The sequence below is a fragment of the Cuculus canorus genome, chromosome 3 (assembly GCF_017976375.1).
Source record: "Cuculus canorus isolate bCucCan1 chromosome 3, bCucCan1.pri, whole genome shotgun sequence".
NCBI classification, from domain to species: Eukaryota; Metazoa; Chordata; class Aves; order Cuculiformes; family Cuculidae; genus Cuculus; species Cuculus canorus.
This window is the reverse complement of record NC_071403.1, coordinates 111,952,696-111,975,302: the sequence shown is the minus strand read 5'-3', so window position 1 is coordinate 111,975,302 and position 22,607 is coordinate 111,952,696. Positions and strand designations below refer to the sequence as shown.

The following is a 22,607-nucleotide window of genomic DNA, read 5'->3' as shown; positions in this document are numbered from 1 at the left end:
CATAAAGCAGACAATGGTGTATTAGTCTTTGCTGTATCAACAGTGTTGTACTCTTGCCTCTTCAGGTTCTACAAAAGAAAGACTGGTCTATGTGCAGAAATAAAACATTCCTTCAAAGTCTGAGCAAATCTGACCTTCCAAACACAGTGTGAGAAGTAATCTTTGACTTGACACTGAAATAAAAGTTTTGGCAGAAGGTATGTTCACTTTACCCTTGGTTCAGTTCATGATAAAACAGAGTCGAATTACATTAATTCAACTTAATAGTGGTTTCTTTTGCAAGTTCCATAAAGTAATTGTTCATAAAATAAAAGAAATACTGTATTCAGATTTAATGACCATGCATGCACTAATTATTGAATATTTATATAGTGTTCAGCTGTAATATCTAGTCGCTACGTAATTAACTCAGTAATCTGAAAAACATGACTCAAATCTATTTTTTTCCTCTTATGCTTATGATCACCAAAGCCCTAACAATCGACAATGCTGGCAAGCACAGAAATAAGAGCTACGATTAAAAAATTAATTAACATTTCTACCAAATCTAAAGCAGAGGTCATACATGAAACTAAATACTGCTCAGCATGTAAATTCCCAGACTGTCCTGCGTTTTCTGTGATCACATACATCTATACAGAATAAAGCACAGATAAGTGTCTCTGCACAATTTAGATTCCATTATTCATAATTTATAATACATCATCTATGTAAAACAAAAAGCAATGAACGAACTTTAGCACAACCTTAGTTAAAATGATTTGTTCAGTGTACTAAGAGGACAGTTATGATGTGCACCAGAGGCTCTTCAGACATTTACGGTTACTTGAATATATAAGAACAGTTGAATTTAATGTAATAAAAGAAAATCAATTTCAATTTCTGCATAAAGCACAAATATTTCTGCATAAAGCAGAAATATCAAGCTGAACAGACAGCAACCAGTAATCCCCCTTGTAGAAGTTAAAATCTGAACACATATCAGATACTTCATCCGATTCCATTCAGAAATCAATTAATTTTTCTCCTCATTTCCTTTTTCCTCTCAACTGCTAATCACAAAACTCACTACACTCTGTCTTTGATCATCCTGTGTATACAATGGCTTGACTACATTGTGAAAGGTATGCAGGGGACCACCAGCACACCTGTACTCTGACACTAGCCTTGCTCATCTAGAAGCACTTCTACACATCACCCCATGTGAGCTAGCATAGCCCGACTGCTTTTTCTCCTGTGCATATTCATGAGAGGAAATATCCCAAGTTTCTTGGAGTATATTGTTCTAGGTCATGCCAGGGCACTCTCCCTGTTAATGACATTAACTGACCTATAACAGAGCGGTCTAGGGTTGCCCAATAATTCAGCAGCCAATGGAAGGAAGCAGTGTTTTCAAAACATCATTAGATCTCACATATAGTAAGCTATTTTTGAAGATACCTCTCTTCCTCCATGGATTACAGAGTATACAAGCCACAAGTAAACATGATGAACCCAAGTCCTTCCACTCACAGTTGCAGAGAAGGTATTTATTACTGTGGACCAACAGACACCAGTGCAGATCAAATACTGAGCCACAATACAGCAGCTCACATGGGTGTTGTCAGGTAAAAGCCAACTCCTCACACTCTTCAAAGTGTACATCTTACTTTCAACAGCTTTAAGCTGTACTTGAAGCAATGTTTATTCATCACCCGCTCTCAAAATTAACCAATGACACAAAAATATTTTAAGACTGATCCTTCCTAACTTTGCAATTTAATAGTGGAATTTAAAACAAATATTTATATATATAAAGAATAAAACAAACTGTATAATAACCAGTAGTAATGACCACCATCAACATCTTTGAAGCTCATAATTATTTACACAAGGAAAACAAGAATATTAGCAGTGAGTATCCAAAATGGGTCCATTTCTACTCATTTCTGCTCACCCTTATCACGCTGTGCTTTAAGGGTGAGATTTATCTTGCTTGACTAGAAGCCTAACGTTTAGGCAACTCAACTCTAAGCTCTTTCAATAAATTCCCTTTCTACTCATTGGAAAGAGAGGAAACTCCCCTAAACAAATTAATCCTTCTGAAAAGGGAAGTTTGGTAAGAAGAGCTCCACCTACAGCGGCCACCCTGGGGTAAACAGTCCTCATGTACTTCACAATCTCCTAAATGAGAAGAGAAGGGAAAGTCTTATGAAGAAGCATCTTATGAACTAATGCTGCTGCGCCTCTCAGTTTGCAAAAGAGTTCCACTTGCTGCCAACTGCACAAGTCGTTCAAATTACTACAGGCTTTGGAACTCACTGTAGCTATCTGTTTGGGATGGTTGGAAGAGCAATCACTACTTGTTGGTAGAAGGCTTTTGCTTTTGATATCACAAAGCAGGTTATGCTCTGGTTATCATACAGCAGATGTTTCCGCTGTGTAAGCCGCACCGATGTGATGACATACTGATGAAATTCTCACCCTTTTCAATTAAGAGAAGCCTAGAGAAACTTTAATTTTTATGTGCAAATTAATAAACACAAACAAGCCACAGAGCACGAACAGATTTTCTGAATACTCACTGGCTCACTTTATGGTACAACTTTGCAATCCCTTGGTGTGTCCAGTCTTTGCCAAGAGTCGGCAAAATGTGACCTAAAGTATCTGACCTGAATAAAGGAAAAACAATATAACTGAACTGAACCGAAAAAACCTCTAATACTTATAACAATAGTTGAGGCTAATACAAAGCCCACTAACTTATTTGACTACTGGCAAAGGAAAACAAGGTTTTCTATAAGACACGGACTGACTGGAATAGGATCATTTTATTCCTCTTTCTTTTGAGAAAAGATTGACATGCCTGTCTTTGGCTGTGTTGTTTTAATTCCTGCCGTGTCCCAGGATTTGTCTTCATGGATAAGTTTGTCACCCATAAGATAATATGGAAGTTACAACATACAGGTTATCAATCAGAGCTATGTAATAGTCCGGCAATGCCAAGTGTAGTTTTTGAGGTTTACATTAAATGTTCCCCAAATAAACCAAATCTACCCATAAGGGAAGTTTATGGGAAGCTGCAAGCATGAGGCAAGTCATATTCTAGCTTACTTCAAACTAAGTTCTCCATGTAAAGCCAGCAGCTACTCACATATAAAGTATTATGAAACAGTTATACTGGTTTCAATGTATTTCCCTGTTTACATGAGAGAACACTACTTACATTATAATATAATCCAGAAATACAAACAAATTAGAACCTCACTTGACTAAACATTATGCAGATACACAGCAAGAAATTCACACCCTGAATATCTTGGATCTTAGAAAGGAAAACATTGGGCAGTGGTTTAGGATGGATTTGCAACGGTATTATAAGGTGAAGTGATTCAGTAACTGTCTGGTCAGCCCAAGAGCAGACAGGAAGGCAGATTCCATACACTTCATTGAAGATTAAGTAAACAAAGTGAGGTGGGGATATTAATTTATGTTGGCACCAAAACTGTCACCCTAAAACGGATGAATCACAAGGAAGAAAAGAGTTTCGGTTTAAACCAAGTATTTTAATCCACTCCAGACTGCTCTTGGAAATTATTTTTCCTTGTTCTATTTTCTAATTAGACACAGCTAAGTTTGATTTTGAAAAAAAAATTTTGAAACAAAACTAAGAATTTAATTTCAAAAGGTATAAAGACAATGTGTATATTTCTATTATGTGTTTCAATGCTCCACACACAACTGTTTTCTCCAGTGTTAAACAAATAAATAAAAATCAGTGGGTGCATTGTTTTGGTCACTCCATAACTGTGGGTTTTACTCAAAGTACTAAACTGAAACCTTCCATCAAATTCTAATTCTGACTTTGATTTTGGAGTCTTGTATTTTAAATAATAATGCATTTCAGTGAAATGCCTAAATAATGCCTTTTAAAGCAGAATTCATGTTTTTCTTTTTTTTAATGTAGCTAGTGTACTTCTTAAGTGGGATGCAGCAAAAAGGTTACAGTTGTGCAGAATCGTACTGTAATACAAGACAATAGTAATTAAAACACTACTGTAAATACTATCATGAAGCAACAACATGTGACAAATAATGGAGACAACATGGCACACATCTTTATTAAATTAAGAATTCACCTAATGATTCTTGCATTGTTTGAAAGCCAAATAATAATTAAAAAAAACAATCCCCCACAAAATACTTGAATATGATAAATGTGTGACTCAAAGTTCCCTGTTAATTACTTTTTCCTTTAGTCCAAAGAAGGACTTGTCCCTGCAGATAAAGCCTCTCCTTGTTCACGAACTCACCGTGTGATTGTTCCATCAATGTCAGAAATAATAACTTTATCATCCCAATTCCACAGGTAAATTGTGCCTTCACAGCGGCAGGTGCCCTGATATTGTGTTGTAACACTAAAGGTCACATCATTGGGTCCATTCTTGAGCTTTAAGCTTTTCTGCAAGACATTATCAGAAAATAATCAACAAACTGAGCATGTGAAGCTGCCACAGTGCAAACACTAAGCCACAGATGATCCTTTCCTCGGTCACACTGAATCTGATTGCTTTCAGTAGAGCTATTGTCTAAATAATGATAGCAGAGCTTTTGCCCTGTGTGTTTTACAGTAGGGATTGATTTATAGAGCAGAACAAAACAAAGCAAAAACAAAAACTCTGTTTCACAGTCAGTGATGTAAAAAATATATATATATACACCAAGAAGTTCACACAAATAATAACAAATCATGGAACAGGGACTACCTCTGGGGGCTTCCCTTTCCGAGATATAATATGCAGAGAGAAATGTGGGTAACAAGGAGTTCAATGAACTCTAATTAGGAGTGTTTATATGGGAAATAACCCACTTCTCATACTGTATGATCTATTACGATTCAGTCTCCATCACATTTCCTTACCTCTCCCACTTCCCTGCCCTTGACTCCCACTGTCTCCTCTGTCACTTAGTGACACGCTAGGCAAGAGACTACTGATTTGATTCTACTTGTGGACCTAACTATTCATTTTCACAAAACCTGCAGGAGTTTACTATTTTTAGTGTTTCTTTTTCTTAGTTATATTTGACTGCAATTTTGCTATTGGTTAAAAAAGTGAGAAGGAGATGGGAATGCAGAACAACTGATGGATTTCACTCACTGCTTCATCAAGATATCAATCTAAAAATAGTTTTAGCTTCAGCTAATTTCTGTGAGGATTCCGAGTCTGAAAAAAATACCAATATGTTTGAGTAACCCTTGTTTTCCGTTTGCTAGAGAAAATTATGAACATATTCCATCTGTCTCTCAGGAAAAAAACTACATTTCTTACAAACTACTCAGGCAGAGAGTGATGAGTTGATTCATGTTGTACGTTTTGTGGGGGATTCCTTCAGAAAATTAATTAGCTATAGATAACACTACAAGAAGTATTTCCCTAAAGCAGCCCTTCTCCAGATCAAACTGGAATGCACGGAACACAAAACTGTAACTGTTTTGTCATCATTAGTCGAAGCACCTCTGTCACAGAGGAAGAAAACTGGCTCCAAAGAAATTAATAGTCTAGCCTCATAGTAAATTCAGAAGCAGCTCTTTCAGAAGTTTCTAACAGAAAACCATATTTACGTAAAATGCGACTGTCTGCCTATGAATGAGGGGGAAGGAAAGGAGAAGAGGCAAGAAAAAAGAGGAGAGGCCTGTGGATTAAAATATACACATTATACATGATGCAAAAAGGACACGGTTCCAGTACACTAATTCAGGTGACAAATACATAATTTGCAATTTAATTTTGATACTTTTCTAAATGGGATCCCACATTTCCCATTCTCTGAACCCCAGCACTTGGACAAGGCACAACAGTCATGCTTAATGGTGAAAGGAGAAGGGAGAAGTTGGGGTTCTTTTAAATATAAAAAGACAAGAGATTTAAAAGCAAGAAGAAAGAGCTAATTAAGCTTTGCAAGTCTGAATAATAGGATTGTTAATGTATCTGAAATCACATTTCAGGACAAGGATGTAAATGTAACTCACAAGCTGGTCAGAAGTGAGCCGTAGTGTTTTTTTGTAACTGATTCCAGACAATAACGAGAGATGACTTGAGTTGGCTTGTAATGACCCAAGGTTTTGTTTGGCAGCTCTAGGGTCTTCGTCACTTGAAGAAGACTCATCCTTCATTCTGGAACATTGCACACACAGAAAATGATGTTATCATGTCAGTAAATGCATCTCAGTATCCATTAAAAATGCATTAACAGTGAGTCACCAAATAGGTCATTGATTCCCTGCTCCTACGTACTGTCTCACAGGAGATCATTCACATCATGGCTCTAAATATATCAATGAAGTGCAGAATTTTCACTCATATATGTTTTCCACTATTCATACTCTGCTTGTTCTAGCCATTACTCGCCTAACCTAGCTTTCATTACTTAACAGGTGTATATTAATACACTATATTGATTAAAAAAATCTCACAGTGTAAAAAATTAATACCCATTAGATACTGTAACCATAAAAATTACTCAGTTCTCAGTTGAAGAGAGGCATTTTTTATGCTAGCTTTCTCTTCTTTACCTTCCCGTCTCCCACAAAGAATTTAGCAATTAATTAAAAAAAAAAAAAAATCCAGGTGATGGAGATGTCATTATGGAAAGTAACTTCTCTTTCAATGAGCAGCTTTAAGATCATTGCATTATTCTCTTCCAGGATTTGCAGAATTACACCATTCAGGATATCATGATGAAAAGTCATAAAACTTGAGCTCCTCTACACAATTCTATTTAAATACACATCTGTATAAGTTTTATTTCTTTTCCGCTAGAACCATTTTTCCAGTAATTTGATAAGGATATTTTTCTTCAGAGAGAAAGTTTTCCTACAGTAAAAAAATCTCTCATGTTAAGTGGAAGGTAAAACGCCCTTTCATATTCTACATCTCATCAATATTTGGGCTCTTATTTCACTCACACCAGTGTGTTGTTTGATTTTAAGAATTCTTGACCCAATATCAAGGTACTGCACGTCATGACTAGCAATATTTAAAAGCCTATTTTATCCTTTGTAACACTGTATCTCAAAAGCTTTACTCAACATCCCTCTTGTCTCATTCTGCTTGCAAGCAATAAATTCTTAATGACAGATTTCTAAGGTCAGTTAAAATTTAAACAAAGAACACCAATTACAGAATCTCATCTGCTTGAAGAGTTAATCCCACTTTAAACCTTATCTTTAAACAACCATGTAAGAAACAAAAAACCTAAATGTCATTTGTCATCCCTAAGAGAAAAATCAGCCTTTCTGGCATATTCTGTTGCTCTCAAACTCAGAGAGGCAACTGATTCAAAAGTTAGTCTCCTACAAGAATGAGGAATCCTCCCCTTCCAGCATGTTCTCCTGGAGCATAACTGAGCGTAACTGAATGACAGCTAATGCCTTCTTGTTTCATAAAGACGATCCTTGAACTTAATGAGCATAAAGCATATATATGCTCGTAAGTGCAGACAGCACACAGATGGGCTGTCTTTACAGTAAGACCTGAGTGTACAGCAAAGCAGTAAGTTAGCAGAGCTGTACCTGCCTAACTCATCCCTCCAAAGCAAGTTAAATCTCATCTTATGGAAACTTTCTAAAGAAGAGATTCTGGCCATATGGTATGATTAGTTTGGAGCAAAAGTAGGAAGAGATTTCTGCTATTCTTGAAAGACGATGACTACCGCCTGTGGAAAAAAAACCTCAGGAAGGCCTCAAGTCCCCAAACTTCCTAGAATAGGCAGGAATAAATTAAGTTGTCATGCCATAAATGCATGTAAATCAGAAATTTTAGCAACTAGGATGTGACAACAGCATAGGGACATCTATGATTTCCCTTGAAAACTCTAGAGATAATCATACAGCTTCAGAGAACTGCTCCAATTGTTGTTTGTTTTTTGGGGAGCTGGGATGTGTGTCACAGAGCTGCCAAGCAAACCACAGAAATACCAGAGCACATTCGCAAGGTCTGCAACTCTGCCTTCCTCTCTGCACTTCTTTAGTGCAATGAATAACAACTTAAACACGTTTCACTGATGCAGTATTTCTTTGTTCAGATGTAAGAGGCTGCTGGGTTTCATTTTTAAATGGTAACTCTGGCTCATTTCAGGTACAGATAATTTTGGGGATACCTGTTTGCCATGCCCATCTGTGAAGAGTTTTCTCCTGTAAGTCCACTCATACCTTGCTCTGGCTTTGCTTCCTGTAAAAATACAAGTATGAGTAGCTGTGCATGGTCCCGTTGGGCAGAGAGCAAACGTTTTATAAAAATATCTGAAAACCAAATTGTCTTGTATAAACTTGGTGAAAATCAACAGTGTGTTTGTTTCCTTTGCTTGCAGGCAAAGTGAAACTTCATGTTTTTTTAAAGAATAAAGGCTGCACAAGAACTAAAAATTGCAGATATAAAACTCAGAAGAATTAAGACTTAGTTTTGCATTGAAGAAGTACAGAAATATCAGATTTCACATCTAGCACAGTTGAAGTTCTGAGATCAATACTATAACTACTCAGTTCAGGCACCTCAAATAGCTAGATTTCACCTGAAAAAGCAAAGTATGACCCTGGTGAAGAAAAAATCCACACCTTTCATAGGATCATTAAAATCCTTAATCCAATAAAAGTTTCTGAACCGCTTTTACCTTGAGGAGATACTAAGCTCTATCAATTTCATCCCACAAGATTTTTAAGTAGTGAATGACTTGGAGACACACAAAATAACAACACCTCCCCTTATCCACTTACAGCTGCCACAGTTCAGAAGATAACCAAATACTTTCACTCGGAGAAAAATAATAAGAAAACTTTAACGAACGGTAAAAAACTAAAATCTTGTTCCCTGAAGCCCATACCCATAGATCAGCACAATGATTATTACATGAAAGGCTAAAAAATTCGTCGATTGAAGCACAACCATAAAAATGTATTAGAAGCCATTCTCTCCCCTCAAGTACTAACGCTTCAGTAGTATAAATTAATATGAAGAGGTTTTATTAGCCAACTTTAAAGATTAAATATGTCTAGACAGGAGATCAATATTTCATATAAAGTTTTGCCTTTTTCACCGTTCTTTAATGTTCATCCATGTCTTTAACACTGTTACCACAAACTTTTAATGCTCAGAAAAGAAATTCAAAAATACTTTAGAACTAATATATAGCCAGTTTTCCATCTTAGATTTTGCTGTATTTTACAGCTTACATTGCTCATAAATATGTCTGTTCTCCCACTATCAAAGGAAAGCTCAGAAAGGTAGGTAATCTGCACAAAAACATTAAATTAGTGGCACAGTTCTTCAATTCTAGGTTTCCAAAGACAGATTTAATCCATTAAACAATACTGCCTCAGGTTGGCATAATGGAAATAAATGGTGAACCAGAATGTTTCAGGTAGGATCTCATCCAAGGCTTTCTGAAGTCAAAAGTCATCAGAATTTAGACCCTGTTAAACTTAAACTTACCTCTTTAATAGTGCTGTTCCTCCCTCGCCATGAAAACCACCACCTTCCACCTTTTTTGGGCATCTTGTCCCTCATTATAGATTCCACAGTGGCCTGTGATAAATGGGTGGCAACATAAAAAAAAACCAAAAGAAAAGGACAACCTGATATATGTAAATGAAAGAAAGTGCCAAACACACAATTTTAACTGAGAATAAATAGAATAAAAGTAAACATACTGTCTGTGGACCATAAATTCTACTAAAGCAAAATCTAATGGTATCCAGAGCTGCTCTGAAGTAACTTAAGCATGAATACTTATGGTATTTGTAAAAAAGAATGAAAAAGAGATAAAATCAAAGAAGAAAAAAAAAAAAGCAGAGATATTAGTATAATGTCTAGGATGGAGGACCTACTGTTTTTAACTTTAAGTTACTTAGTGCAAATTATATCAAAAAAAAAAGAAAAAGAAAAATATCACTTCCTGAAGGAGCTGTCATGCAAAACAGTAACAAACCAGCATGCAAGATGGTTATGGTCATTGAAAAATAACTACAAAGTTCATATTTAATCACCAGTTTGGAAAAAAGCGAAGAAGTTGCTAGCTTTTATGAGTTTAGTATGATGCTCTGAGTAAAAGTGACAATGATAGAACTGGTTTCTTTAAACACTGGCTACTTTTCATTGGTTAGATATACTAGATGTCAGTAAAGAAAAGTTTCTTTCAATACCCATAATGACCGGATCCTTATACATTGTAACAAGGAGAGACAAATTCTTTAACTCAGAGAGCAAACAAAAGACAGAAGGGGGAAATATTACAATAAAGGTGGTCACTGTGTCTATAGTGCGCCCTCGAATAGCTTGGCCACAGGCTTTCTGAGATGGTAGCCTGAATATAAGTTAACCATTAAAAAAATGAACGCACTGAATTTCACACTCATGGAGGACTTTTCTTAGCTGATAACCTATACATATAACGGCACAACCATAATGCAGTTGAAAGGATTACCATTTCCCTTAATTTAACAGCAAAAAGACTTCATTCCAATTCTTTTCATTTACCTCTCCTACCGAAACCAAAACCTCTAGCTCAGGCACTGAAGTATTTAAAAATGCAGTTACTTTGCACTTCCTTTATTGCCACTGAAGGCTTAACAGGCACCTATCAAGGTCTGACTCATTCTGTGGAACTGCCCAACAAATACAGAGTAGAATAAAGATATACGTTCTGTAGGCATTTGAGTTCCATGGGATGAACCCCACCTTTGATGATTACTAAAATATTTGCAGAAAAGTACAAAATATTTGGCTTTGTGCCATCCTTGAAATTCAAGCAAGGTTTACCAGATGTTTGGGACTTTTAGGCTCAATTAATTTTATATTTGCATGCTACAGTGCAGCTACACACAACCACATACACAGCTAATGTGGCACTAAGAAAGAAGACAGTGGTAGAGAGCATTCTGGGCTTTGAAGAGTTTTTTATTCCGTGTTCATGGTTAAGAGAGATAGCATCTGAATTCACATAGAATAAACCTAAAGACATGTAAAGTGCTGCAAATCACAAAATCAAAGCTTCGGTTCCCAAATATACTAAATCCATGGCTAACCAGGACACAAAATAGGGATGATGGTGATATTACTTCTTTATATGCATTTACAGTAGTGTGTATTTCTGTCCTGAGCATTTATGTGGCATCAGGTAACGTAGAATTGGATGAAGTACATCAATGCATTTAATATAAGCCAACACGTACACCTGTCACACAGTCATAGCTATCTGCCACTACCTATCTGGGTTACTTACGAACAACCAACCAAGAAATAACCAACTAGCAAGGTACAGGCCTTCCTTATCTAATAGTTAAAGCTTATTCACCAAATTTAAAATTCCTGCCGTGTATTTTTATTTGATAATCTATATTGTCGACAGATAAACTGCAAAGCAGTTACCAAGTATTCAGCTACAGCAAACACTAATACAGGTCAATACAATTTATGTTCCCAAACCACATTTACGAAGGAAAAGAGGAAGTTTTCCTCCTTCAAAATATTTTCAATGATCTCAGCCTAGCAAATAAACACTATTCACACACCAAACTTAGTCCTGCTAATTTAGCCCTTAGCATAAGCAAGATAAATGGTGGATATGAATGCGTGGATAGACATTACTGATACACAGATTCTTTTGTACCACAACCCTCTTCCCTGCCTTAATAAATGTCAGAATGTCAGAACTCCTCCTCTGACCAACCTTGGTGTTCAATCTTACCTTTGGCAAAGGTTTCTGGAATGCCTGCATCGCCAGCAGAAGAGGACCAGCTGTCGTCCAGTTGTAGTACCTGGGCATGGAAGAGAGTCAATCAGTGCATTTTCTAATTCCAAGGTTCCAGTTCACTTCTACCTAGTATTTAATCATCTGGCAGGTTAAAGCCATGAAGCCTATTTAGCAGAGGTCAAACTCTGGCCTGCACCTGTAACAGTAGACCCACCTTATTCCACAGTATGTTCAAAGTTATTTACAGTATATACTTTTCAAGATATGCAAGAGACGCTAGGTCCTTAATTAGAAATTGTATTTTTCATACATTGCTCATGTCCTCGCTATATGCCATTATCACGGTATGAGCTATGTTTTTACAAGCTCTTATCACGGCATGAGCTACATTTTTACAAGCTCTTTTCACTGTTTTTCTATCAAGGAACTACATAAAAGTTTAGAGGCTGTAGGCTGTAGGATGTCAAGCTTACGTTGTCATGTATTGAACATGGGTCAACTCTTCTTACAGACAGTAGGACAAATACAATATTATTATCCATCTGTCTAAGGAAGCTGCAGCTTGCATGAAATCCAGAGAATACGACAGTAAGATCCTCACTAAGAGCTCATTGATTCCAAATGTATCAGTAGGCGGGTAAATGTTACCATCAAGTTCAGAGAACTGTGGCACGGAAGCAATAAGTGACTCCACGCAGACCACAGAGGGATTCAGGCCCTAACATACGTGATACGAACTATCGTGTAAGGATCCACCAGACCTGTCAGATTTGTAGGAGTGATGCCGACAATTAAGGGTAGCCTCGCCTCCAAGCACAGCACAATGCCATGATCTCTCTTCTACCCCACAACACCATATGCCAGCTGCAAGGAGCTCTCAAGTTAAAGCTTCCTCCAAAAAGCTGCAGCTGGCACAGATCATAGTGCTGCACTGCAGCCAGCAATATAAACACAAAAAAAACAATGCCTTAGCCTTGCAAAAATATAAGATTCGTACTTGGTGGGTGACATTTGACAAGTTTTGAAAAGCAGTGCCTCCATAGAGGCGTATTAGCAAAATATTCAGTATGTACAGACAAACTACTGGGAAGAGTGTTTGCAGCCAGACTGCCATATCCCTGTAAATATTAATTATTCAAATTGGCTTAGGGCAAGCCTCAGCAAGTTCACATCCTATTTCATTTTTACTCTGCCAATTGAGTGTGGGCACTATTAGCATTTAATACTAGTTTCTTGAAATTCAAATTGTGTCACTTGGCTGTAGTATGTCATCTGAAACTGCTCTCTACTTTTCAGTTCAAAGCAGAAAAAGCAACTAAAAGAGCCTAAATTCACTAGAGAGTCGACTCTTTCTGGAAGAATCTGAACTATGACCATTCAAAAGCTTTTTTCCAGCTACGGTGAAACTGATCTAACACACCAAGTGCCACAGAAGTGCTTATGTTATAGAAGTAAAATATTCTTTCCTGAAATATACTTACTTATTTCCAATCTTAACCACAAGGTTAGGGTCATCAATGATAGCAGGATTGTCCACAAACTGCTGATATGTTACAGCATGTTCTAAAAATTCTTCTGTGGAGGGAAAAAAATACATACATAAAGCACATATTTATAGATGCCTGGGATGGGCCAACCTAAATCTTAGCATCTCTCAGATATGCAAGTTTCACATTCACGGTCAGCCTTTCATGTGCCAGGATTAGCAGTAATACAGAAGTAAGATACTCAAAGACTTTAAGTCTCAGAAGATGCTGAGCGTTTCTTTGTTACCTGCTGGGTATCTTCCCTCTTCAAATTACAAGCTATGTGAAAGCTCAAGGAGGATGCGAGGAAGGAAAATTAGGCTTCTAAGCAAGGCAAGGGAGTACTTTTCTCATGCTTTTTCCCTGATTCTCTAAGTTAGGAGCAGGAACCGATGATCCCATAGCCAGAAACTAATTAGCACTTGTAAGACCTTCAGCAAAATGAAAATGGTTGAATAAACACGCCTTCCACTGCCGGTGACTCCTTTCACAAAATCTTTGTAATTTACAGATAACAAATACAACTCCAGTAAATCACAGTACATTTGAAATATTTTAATAACTAGCTTCTGAACCACAATCGGTGTGGAATATGATTTTATGATGCCATATTACTGCAGACGGTGCAAGTCTTAACACATTTATCTTCACATTATGCAGTTGGAAGTTTAAAGCACAGAGCATTGTAAATTATTTATATAAAGTCACAAAAGGAATTGGAGTTAAAGCAAGAACTCAGGTTAAAGTTGTCAGCTCCCCCTCCCAGTGTCCCAATTTACAGACCACCTTTCTCATTCCTGACATCAACAGCTGTGAATTTCCTCGCTATATAATGCACCAGATGGCAAAAGCACCATTAATGCTATCGTGACACAAAATATAGTACTATTGGGAAATAAAAATACCAGTAAAATATTGTCAAAAAGAAATTTAAAATATTTAGTATGTATTGGATTATTAAAATGCGTTAAAAATCATAAGTCCTATATATGTCCACTGCTTTAAGTATGAAAAATTCGAGGAAACTTATCCTTAGAGGGACAGTATTAATCTTCTAAACACATTCATGAGTACAGCCACAGGAGGGCACTGCTTCCTCAGTCTGGGACTCTACCTAACAGCACCTACTTGAGATTCAGAAAGTCACTGTACCTTTGGTTATTTCTTTGTTGTCAGTAAGACCTCCACAGAGAGAAATGGCAATAGAGGGCAAATCACGAATTCCATCCACAGTGCTTTCAATGCCACTGTCAACACCTGAGCTCCCGACAGACTGCGGAGAATGGCTGGCAGACCGCGGGCCCATGTCATTCATGTTCTTGCTTTGGACGTTATCCCCACTGGAAAAGAAAACATCAGGAATTCAGTCTTCGTGCACTCATTCCCCAATTCTCTCCCTTCAACAGGCACTGCTGACATCCCTGGAGGTATTTAAAAGACACACAGACATGGTGCTTAGCGGTGGACTTGGCAGTGTTAGGTTTATGGTTAGACTTAATCCTAAAGGTCTTTTCCAGCCTAAACAATTCTGTTTCTAAGACAATAAATTCTACAATCTTAATAGATAAAATAATGCTACCATACACAAGTTTTATACGAGTAGAACTATTCCTACACAGGAACAAGAATAGACATATGAGTTTACTATTTTATTTATATTAATCATATAATGATTTATATTAATTACATAAACTGATAGCTAAATCTGAAACAAAGCATATGTATGTTTGCGTATTTATGTCATGTATAAATAAATAAAATATTCCACATATAAACTACTAGGATTAAGATTTTATGAAACAATAAATCATTAAGCCCACTTAAAATCTGGGTATACATGGGATCATCATTCCAAAGTGTAGGATCAAACTCCAATTTCCATTCCAGATTTATAGGAATCCATTCAAGAAAGGAATTTTCAACCCAACTATTTTCTCTGTATTACTAGTCTTTCTCAGTTTTACTGCAATGCTAATATTACAACAGCTGTGTTTAAGCAAGAAAGAAAGAAAAATAAAATATGCCAGCAACTTTAAATGTTGCTCAATTACTTTAATAAAATGACCAGAGCATGATATGGAAAGATTACTATAAACGGTGTGAGGCTCTAGTAAGGATCAGAGCAAGTTGCAAATTGCATGTTCAGAGTACGGTATTTTCATAAATATATCTACCATACATCTTCTAAAAATTATTTTCTAACATTCATATTTATAGGAGATCACTCACAGCAGAAAAAACATTAGAGCAACACTTCTGTGCCAATACTGTTAACAGTAAGGTATGTTCTTCACAGTAATAAGCGAGGACATGGGGATAAAAATATCCCAAGGCCAATTACTCTCCCAGGGCACATGAGTAACACTCACAAGCAGCAGTACACATTACATAAGAATCCACAGCCAATATATGATGCTTAATTGACTGAAATAGAAATCAGTTTCAAGCACTCTTCTCAGGCCTAAATGCAGAGCCTTCCAAAAGCTCTAATACTCCTCTACAGAGTTTTATTTTCCTTCTGCCTTCACCTCTGCTTGGACTCTGAAAAAGAAGTCTTATCTGGCTGGCAATTAAGAGTTTGATATAAATCTGGAAGGTGATAAAAGCTCTTTAAATAGTAAAAATATAAGCAAAGGACTTATACTTCTTGGGGAAATAAAGTGCAGCAACTTCTGGATCCATGTCAGTGAGGTCATCTAAATAGACACCATCAGCACCAAGATGCCGGCTTCGTTTGTCTGTAAGGGATGGCATAAATAAGCCTATTAATGAGTATTTTCTTAGTAACAAGGCAGAACTGCTATTACTGTTTAGCTTTCCATTTCAGGATTGAGAAACCAGGCAAGTTATAACAGTTTGTGAACAGTATTTGTATCAAATGGTACTGCTAAAAATTTCAAAACAAGTTGCTCATATACATTGCTCAGACTCTGAATACACAAAATGGGAGAGCAGAGGACTAGTTAGAGGTAAGAGGAAGCCTCCCTATCCCACACAAAACCACTGGGAATTAGAAGTCAGTGGCCACTGTAGGAAAACAGCAAAAGGTAAACTCTCTTAGTATTCGCATAGGCCTATTAAAACAATAAGGCAATCAGAGCATTTAATCTCCAAGAACTATCTTCAACTCCCCTTGCAAAAGGGAAATAACACAACAGACTATATATTAGTGACTATATATAGTCACCAATACACTGTAACTGGCTCGGTATGGAGACTAATCACTGTTTAGCACATACAACTGGCACGTTGGGTGTGCACATTGCAGGGGACAAGACAACGCTCCTAGGTCTTTCACCAGTACCAACACATAGTCATTGCTGTCTGGTTGTTGCCGCTACATCTAAGACAAGTAACGACTATAAGGCCAAAATCTAATTTGGAACTTATTCTGAAACCCACGGCTTTTCACTGTACCAATTTCCAACATCAACCATCAGAAAAGCAATCAGGAAAAAAGTGATACAAAAACTGAATAGTAAGCAGAGTAACACTGTTATTTTTGTCTTCAGAGACAGTAGAATGCATAGGGAAGTGGCTAAGAAACTTGTATGTTTACTGATTAAAAAGCAGCTGCACAAATGAGGCTTGTACACGGCTTACATGATTATAGAATAATCAGAAATCTAAAACCTAAGATCTGTAAGCAAGTAAATTCCACGTGAAAGTTGTAATACTTATCATAAAATACCATGGATATAGAGACAAGAAATTAGTAAGTAGAAAAGCATAGAGTTATATTTCACAAATTCAGGACAGGACGTGTACCACACAAACCTGAAATTGCTCGTGGGAAGTAAAAGCACTTTAATTTATGGCAAATCTGGCTTTTGTGCAGAAGACATTCTATAGCTTTGCACTGAAGCAGAGAGGTTCCACAATTATCAGAAAGTACTCGGAGCAGGTGAACTAGCAGAACTATGTCATGCTTGTACCAAAAAGTGAAATCTCTGAATCCATCAAATATGGATGAATTTGGAGCACGTTTTGCCATCTTGTTAATATGCACAGAGATGACAAAAAACCCAGATCAAAGAGAATCTTCTACCTTACTATGTGACTCCTGTGAACAGCCTGCTGCTCAGCTCATATTCTGAAGGTTCTTTCCAGAGCTTATGCCTTTCCAAATCTAAAGGTGCCCTCAGGGCATGGATTAATTTACAGACAATGAGGTGCTTTATCACCACGAAATTTAAGAACAAAATCATACATATGAAATTGCAGAATCAACAGCTTTACCTTTTCTTCTGGAAGGGGAATCTGTCTTGCCAGTTGGTTGGGCTGAGCAAGCTGCAGCTTGTTTGATTTCTTCATTGGCAGGCAATGGTGGCACAGCTGCTCCTGGAGACTCTATCTCTCCCTTATTTATCTCAGCTGGTAAAGGCTCACTTTCATCAATAGCTGCTGCATCTGCTTGTCCAAGGGCAGGTAGAGGAGACACAGTGTTAAACTCCTCCATAGGAGAACTCTGGATGACCTGAAAGTGAGTGCTTTCAGAAGGATTTACATCCACCATGCTGGGTTCCTTTGCTTTGAGTGGAGAACTGGACTGTGGGGAAGAATAAGCAGATTATTACAAAGAAAAGCTCTATAAAAATGCCACAGGCAGAGTTTAACCTGCTCTGCTCACTCCAGTGAGACCAGATTTTCAAGTAACAGCAGAAAGCCACCACTAACTTTGGTGGAGACAACAGTGTACAGAAGACCTTACTGCTCATGAAATTTTGTGCATTTGCTCACACAAAATTCATCTGTATCTTGGGGTCAGGAAAGATTTGTTCTGCAATGTGCTCTACAGTCTTGACTTCCTGCTCACCTGCCTGGGAGCACATCACAGCTCTCATCGTGCCCTCTTCCCTTCCTGTGCAAATCCAAGCTTTTCTTCAGAAGGCTACCCCAACAAACATGAGAAAAGAGCACGGACTGGAGTCCTTACACAACCAGGATGCTCTCAGGTACCAGGACAGGGGTACACTGTCATTCATTTATACTCCAGATTGAGATTTTATATTACTTTTTTCCTGGTCTGGGCTGGAATAGAATTAATTTTCTTCAGAGCAACTGGTATAGTATTCTGTTTTGTATTTTGTATGAGAATAATGTTGATAACACAGTGGTGTTCTAGTTGTTGCTATGCAGTACTTAGACTAGTCAAGGACTTTGCAGCTTCTCACACCCTGTCAGCGAGAAGCTGGGAAGGGATACAGCTGGCACAGCTCACCCAAACTGGCCAAACAACCACTTCTCTGGCCTGCAAAACAGGGATTTTATTTCTTTGTGCTGTTCCTGACCCCATCCCTCCTGCAGTCCTTTCTGCAGAGACACCAGCCTCCAGCAGAATGGGCAAAACCCTGCTCCATCCCTGCCCCGTAGTTGCAGTGTGCCACTGGAACCTGACCTTTATTTCTTTCTCCCACCCTGAGGCAGGCGTAAGCCCCAAGTTGCCCCAGTACGGATGCTCTGACTGCACAGCTATCATAAGGAGCAGGCCAGCACCTCACTGCCCTGCTCAGGGCTACTGTGCAGGATGGTAGACAATGCTGCTGGCACACTACAGATCCTGCCATCCAGCTGGGCCAAATGGCTTCAGGGAGGAGACAGGCACCAAGCCAGTCGGCTGAGATGAGAGAACAGCAAGTCTGGGCATGCAGAGATACAGAATTGCAGGTGTTTCTGGATGCTTGTGTACTCAAGCAACAGATTTTAATTTTTGTGGATCACACTGCTAACATCAAGCACCTAATTTCCATCTAAGACTATGTATGAATTTCAGTGATTTACCAAAAGTGATTTGGTCTGATTTTATGTTTTTTAAGCTTCTAACTTTTACAAGACTAGGTCTCTTTTCTTCATTTTCTACCGTATATCAATAGTGTTGAGAACATCCATGGCACAAGGTACTTACTTCCCTGTGTCTCCTAAGGAGCAAGACACAATTCACCTGCATAAAACATTGCAACTTTATGTAAAAACAGGACCCATTCCCTCTTCAGGAGTCTGCAATAGAATAAGCATGTTCCCCATTAAAGCACAACAGATGCTAACAGGAATAAAACAAATTACATTGGATACCTTTGCAGCCTGGGGTAGCTCTCCCCATGCCCAGTGCATGTGGGGATTATTCTTCAGTCCACTTCTGTCCATAGGTTTACTGACTAATTCTGAGTCACTTTTAGGAGTAGGAGGACGTGAACCTGATGGGCTGAAGAAAAACAAACAAAAAATATTACAAAGCCAAAAGTAACCACAATTCATGAGAATTTCTGGTTTTCTGTGAGTAAAAAAGAATGGGGAAGGTACCAGCAGCAGTGGATGAACAGATGTTAGTATTGTTATCATGGACGTGAAGTGCAGAAATTATTCACTTGCATCAACAAGACATTTTCTCCTGACTAAGTAATAAATAAGTCCAACAAATCCAGTTGATTACTTCCTTCTACAACCTGTTTGGTTCTGCCCTTGAATACATGTTTTATAAGGAAACCCGCAGGAACGCTATAGAAAGAATTTGAACCCTCCCAGTTCAAAAATCTTTAACTATTTTGATGACTCCTCAATATAAAATATTTCATAAGTAATTACTAAATTATCAGTTTGTAACATGTTTTAATGTGGTGAAGTCAATAATGTCAAGTAGCCATAAATAAATAACGATGCCCTGACTTCAAGGACAAAAGGAAAAATTCTGATTGTTATGCAGAAAGGCAGAGTAAATAAAGTCATAGATTTTCACCCAGAATCCCCTAAATAAAGCCCTTTTTTTTTTGTCTCAACGAGCCATAGCATGTCTTCGGTATACTCATGCAGTTCTGGTTTAAAAACTACAAGCAACAGAAGAACCTACAACATTCCTAAATCAAAGGTTCAAACTAAGTTAGCGTCACTCTCTCAAAAAGAAAGGCTCCCTCCATTTAATATCAATCCTTCATGTTTGATTTAGTCTTTACTTGCTTCTGGATAAACTGAATATCCAAACCAGTTTTGCTCATTCAATGAAAGGCAGTTTTGTAGAGCAGCTGGTTGGGGACTCACTGGTGATAGGAAAATAATTACTTCACAGTAAAACAAAGCAGCTTTTAAAAAAATCTATGAATTTCACATCTGAAAAAATAGCAACCTAATTATCTTCATTATTCTTTCTTTTCATCTATGTTGCTATAAGATATACTTTGAATGCTGGCAAAGACTATGACTTTAGCTACAGATAATTACGTTATTTAACTATACTATAAAATTTATAAGTGATATAACTGTGTAAGATCTTTTTGGGTCCTAAGAATTCCAAATTTTTATTAGTCCTTAGGGTATAACTACCATGTGACAGATGAAGGAATCAATACAATGTGCTTTTTAAAGTATTTTCGAGCTCTAAGGATTCAAGGAATGTCTGGTGGGTGTTTCAGCAACTTCTCCATCTCCCACTGACAAGTCTGTACAATTTGCAGTATTTTCCATTCATCTAGGATCCACCAAAACGTTGGAAATCAAGAGCCTGGCCACTTCAGAGAATTTCAGCAGGCAATAAATAATTCTTCTAATGCCACTTAAAGCATAAAACATATAGATATAAGGAAAAAATTGTCACTGCACAAGTTAATCTGTGCGCTACACACGTTTTATCCTTCAAAATACCTACTGTTTCCCTAGAAAAATCTCCAGTCTGTGCTCTGGAGTATGTTCAGCCCAGGATCACTTACCCAGCCAAATCACTTGAGAGAATACAGGCATTGCTTCAGTTTGAGCGAGAACTTCTGCATTTTACAATGAGAACACCGATCTCGGGGCAAGAGGACCTTGCCTTTTCCACAGTTTTCCCTGAAAATTACAGTTCCCTTGTATGCACGACTGAACAGCAAAGAAGCCCAGGTTGTTACTCAGCGTCAAGAACCATGATGTATATTCCCAGACACACACGTTTGTGTGACAGAAATATAGCAGCGTTCTGCTCTGAGAAGGAACTCTTGCTTGCAAAAGGCTGCCTGAAGATCCATGCATGCACCCGGGTTAATGGTTCAGAGTAGATACGGCTAGAAGTATAACCATGGTGAGTTAGGAACAAGGTGAGCATCTAAGCCCCAAAATATTACTCAAAATATTAGTTATTTTCCTAAGTAAGTATTTCCAAGTATTATTTACTTTCTTCCCCAAAGAAAGTACATAAAATATACACTACCTACTGAACTTCTGACACAAGCACAATGGAGATCTCTTAATTCACGTTCTATAAATACTATTTTTCTATACAATAAAACTTAAGGATTTAGTAGTAACAAAATGTTAGATCTTCAGAATACTTTTCAGTTGATTTGTCCTTGTAGATTAGCATACAAATGCTAGCATAACCTTAAAGTAGACCAGAATTATCATGGCAACGTCGTCTTAATATCAAAGACCCAAGACCAAATCAGACCCCAAACACGCATCCACAAGGCAAACGAGGCAAATTTTGTTTGAATAAAAGGATATCAAAGCATACTTGTTCCTTTTATCACCTGGAGCATAAGCTGGAATATCCTGTGCTGCCCACAAACATTAAAACTGGGCTGGTGGCTTTCCAATGAGAGATGGTTTTCCACTACAGAGAAATACCTTTAGTTTTTTTCTCCATATGCCATAGTTTTGCTTAACATCCAACAGCCATCTCTCCAACTAATCTCCTTCTGAAACAGCAACAATAATCTCTGCAGTTTATGGACAAAGATGGCCATTACACTTAGTACAGTTCTATTTGTATATTTCCTGATTATATAGTTCTGCTTCCATATGTAATGCCAGATGTCATCTTCTTTACCCGCACTTGGACTATTTTGGCTGCTATTCCCTTCATACTATTGCCACCAAAGTAAAATGAGACTGAACACTAAAAGAGCTCACAATTGCATGTGTTTAAAATTTTTTTAGCTCATTTAGGTCAAATTCAATCCTGAATTAATGTTACACTTGCACTAGGGATCAGTAAAGCTGAATACTAAGACCATGTAGAACTTGTAACCCAGTGACAATATCCTGCAAATGCATCCATGTACAGGAGTCAGAATGTGTTCTTTATTCCTTACACCACCAAGATGCTTGTCTTGGGCTGATTTATGCCTAGCAATTCCTGTCCTTAAGGTAGGCACTGACTCAGCCCGGCTGAAATTCTCTTGCCTTACAGAGATTGCTGAAATACTACAGATCAACCCAGAGCCACCCATTTTGTCAACACTGTACAAGAAGGAAAAGAAACTTCAGTCATTTACATCAGCAAGTCTGATTCACATCACAGAAATGCTGAATAATCATGTCACAGTCCTATGTATTCTTTAGTGGCCACAACTGCACTTAATGTAATCCAATGCCAAAGAATAAGGAACT

At 37.6% G+C, this 22,607-nt stretch overlaps 1 protein-coding gene across 4 annotated transcripts in view; it reads right to left on the bottom strand.

The window, feature by feature from the left end:
* Positions 1 to 22,607, bottom strand: part of LPIN1 (lipin 1) — an 81,750-nt gene that overhangs the window by 9,360 nt on the left and 49,783 nt on the right. For all 4 annotated transcript variants that reach the window (XM_054062902.1, XM_054062901.1, XM_009559634.2 and 1 more), the window contains 11 exons: positions 19,326 to 19,455; positions 17,493 to 17,802; positions 15,898 to 15,991; positions 14,406 to 14,593; positions 13,209 to 13,302; positions 11,722 to 11,791; positions 9,468 to 9,560; positions 8,140 to 8,210; positions 6,011 to 6,155; positions 4,293 to 4,441; positions 2,565 to 2,651 (listed from right to left, as the gene is read on the bottom strand). In XM_054062902.1, the coding sequence (XP_053918877.1) occupies positions 2,565 to 2,651; positions 4,293 to 4,441; positions 6,011 to 6,155; positions 8,140 to 8,210; positions 9,468 to 9,560; positions 11,722 to 11,791; positions 13,209 to 13,302; positions 14,406 to 14,593; positions 15,898 to 15,991; positions 17,493 to 17,802; positions 19,326 to 19,455 (1,431 nt within the window). The remainder of the gene's footprint in view (positions 1 to 2,564; positions 2,652 to 4,292; positions 4,442 to 6,010; positions 6,156 to 8,139; positions 8,211 to 9,467; positions 9,561 to 11,721; positions 11,792 to 13,208; positions 13,303 to 14,405; positions 14,594 to 15,897; positions 15,992 to 17,492; positions 17,803 to 19,325; positions 19,456 to 22,607) is intronic.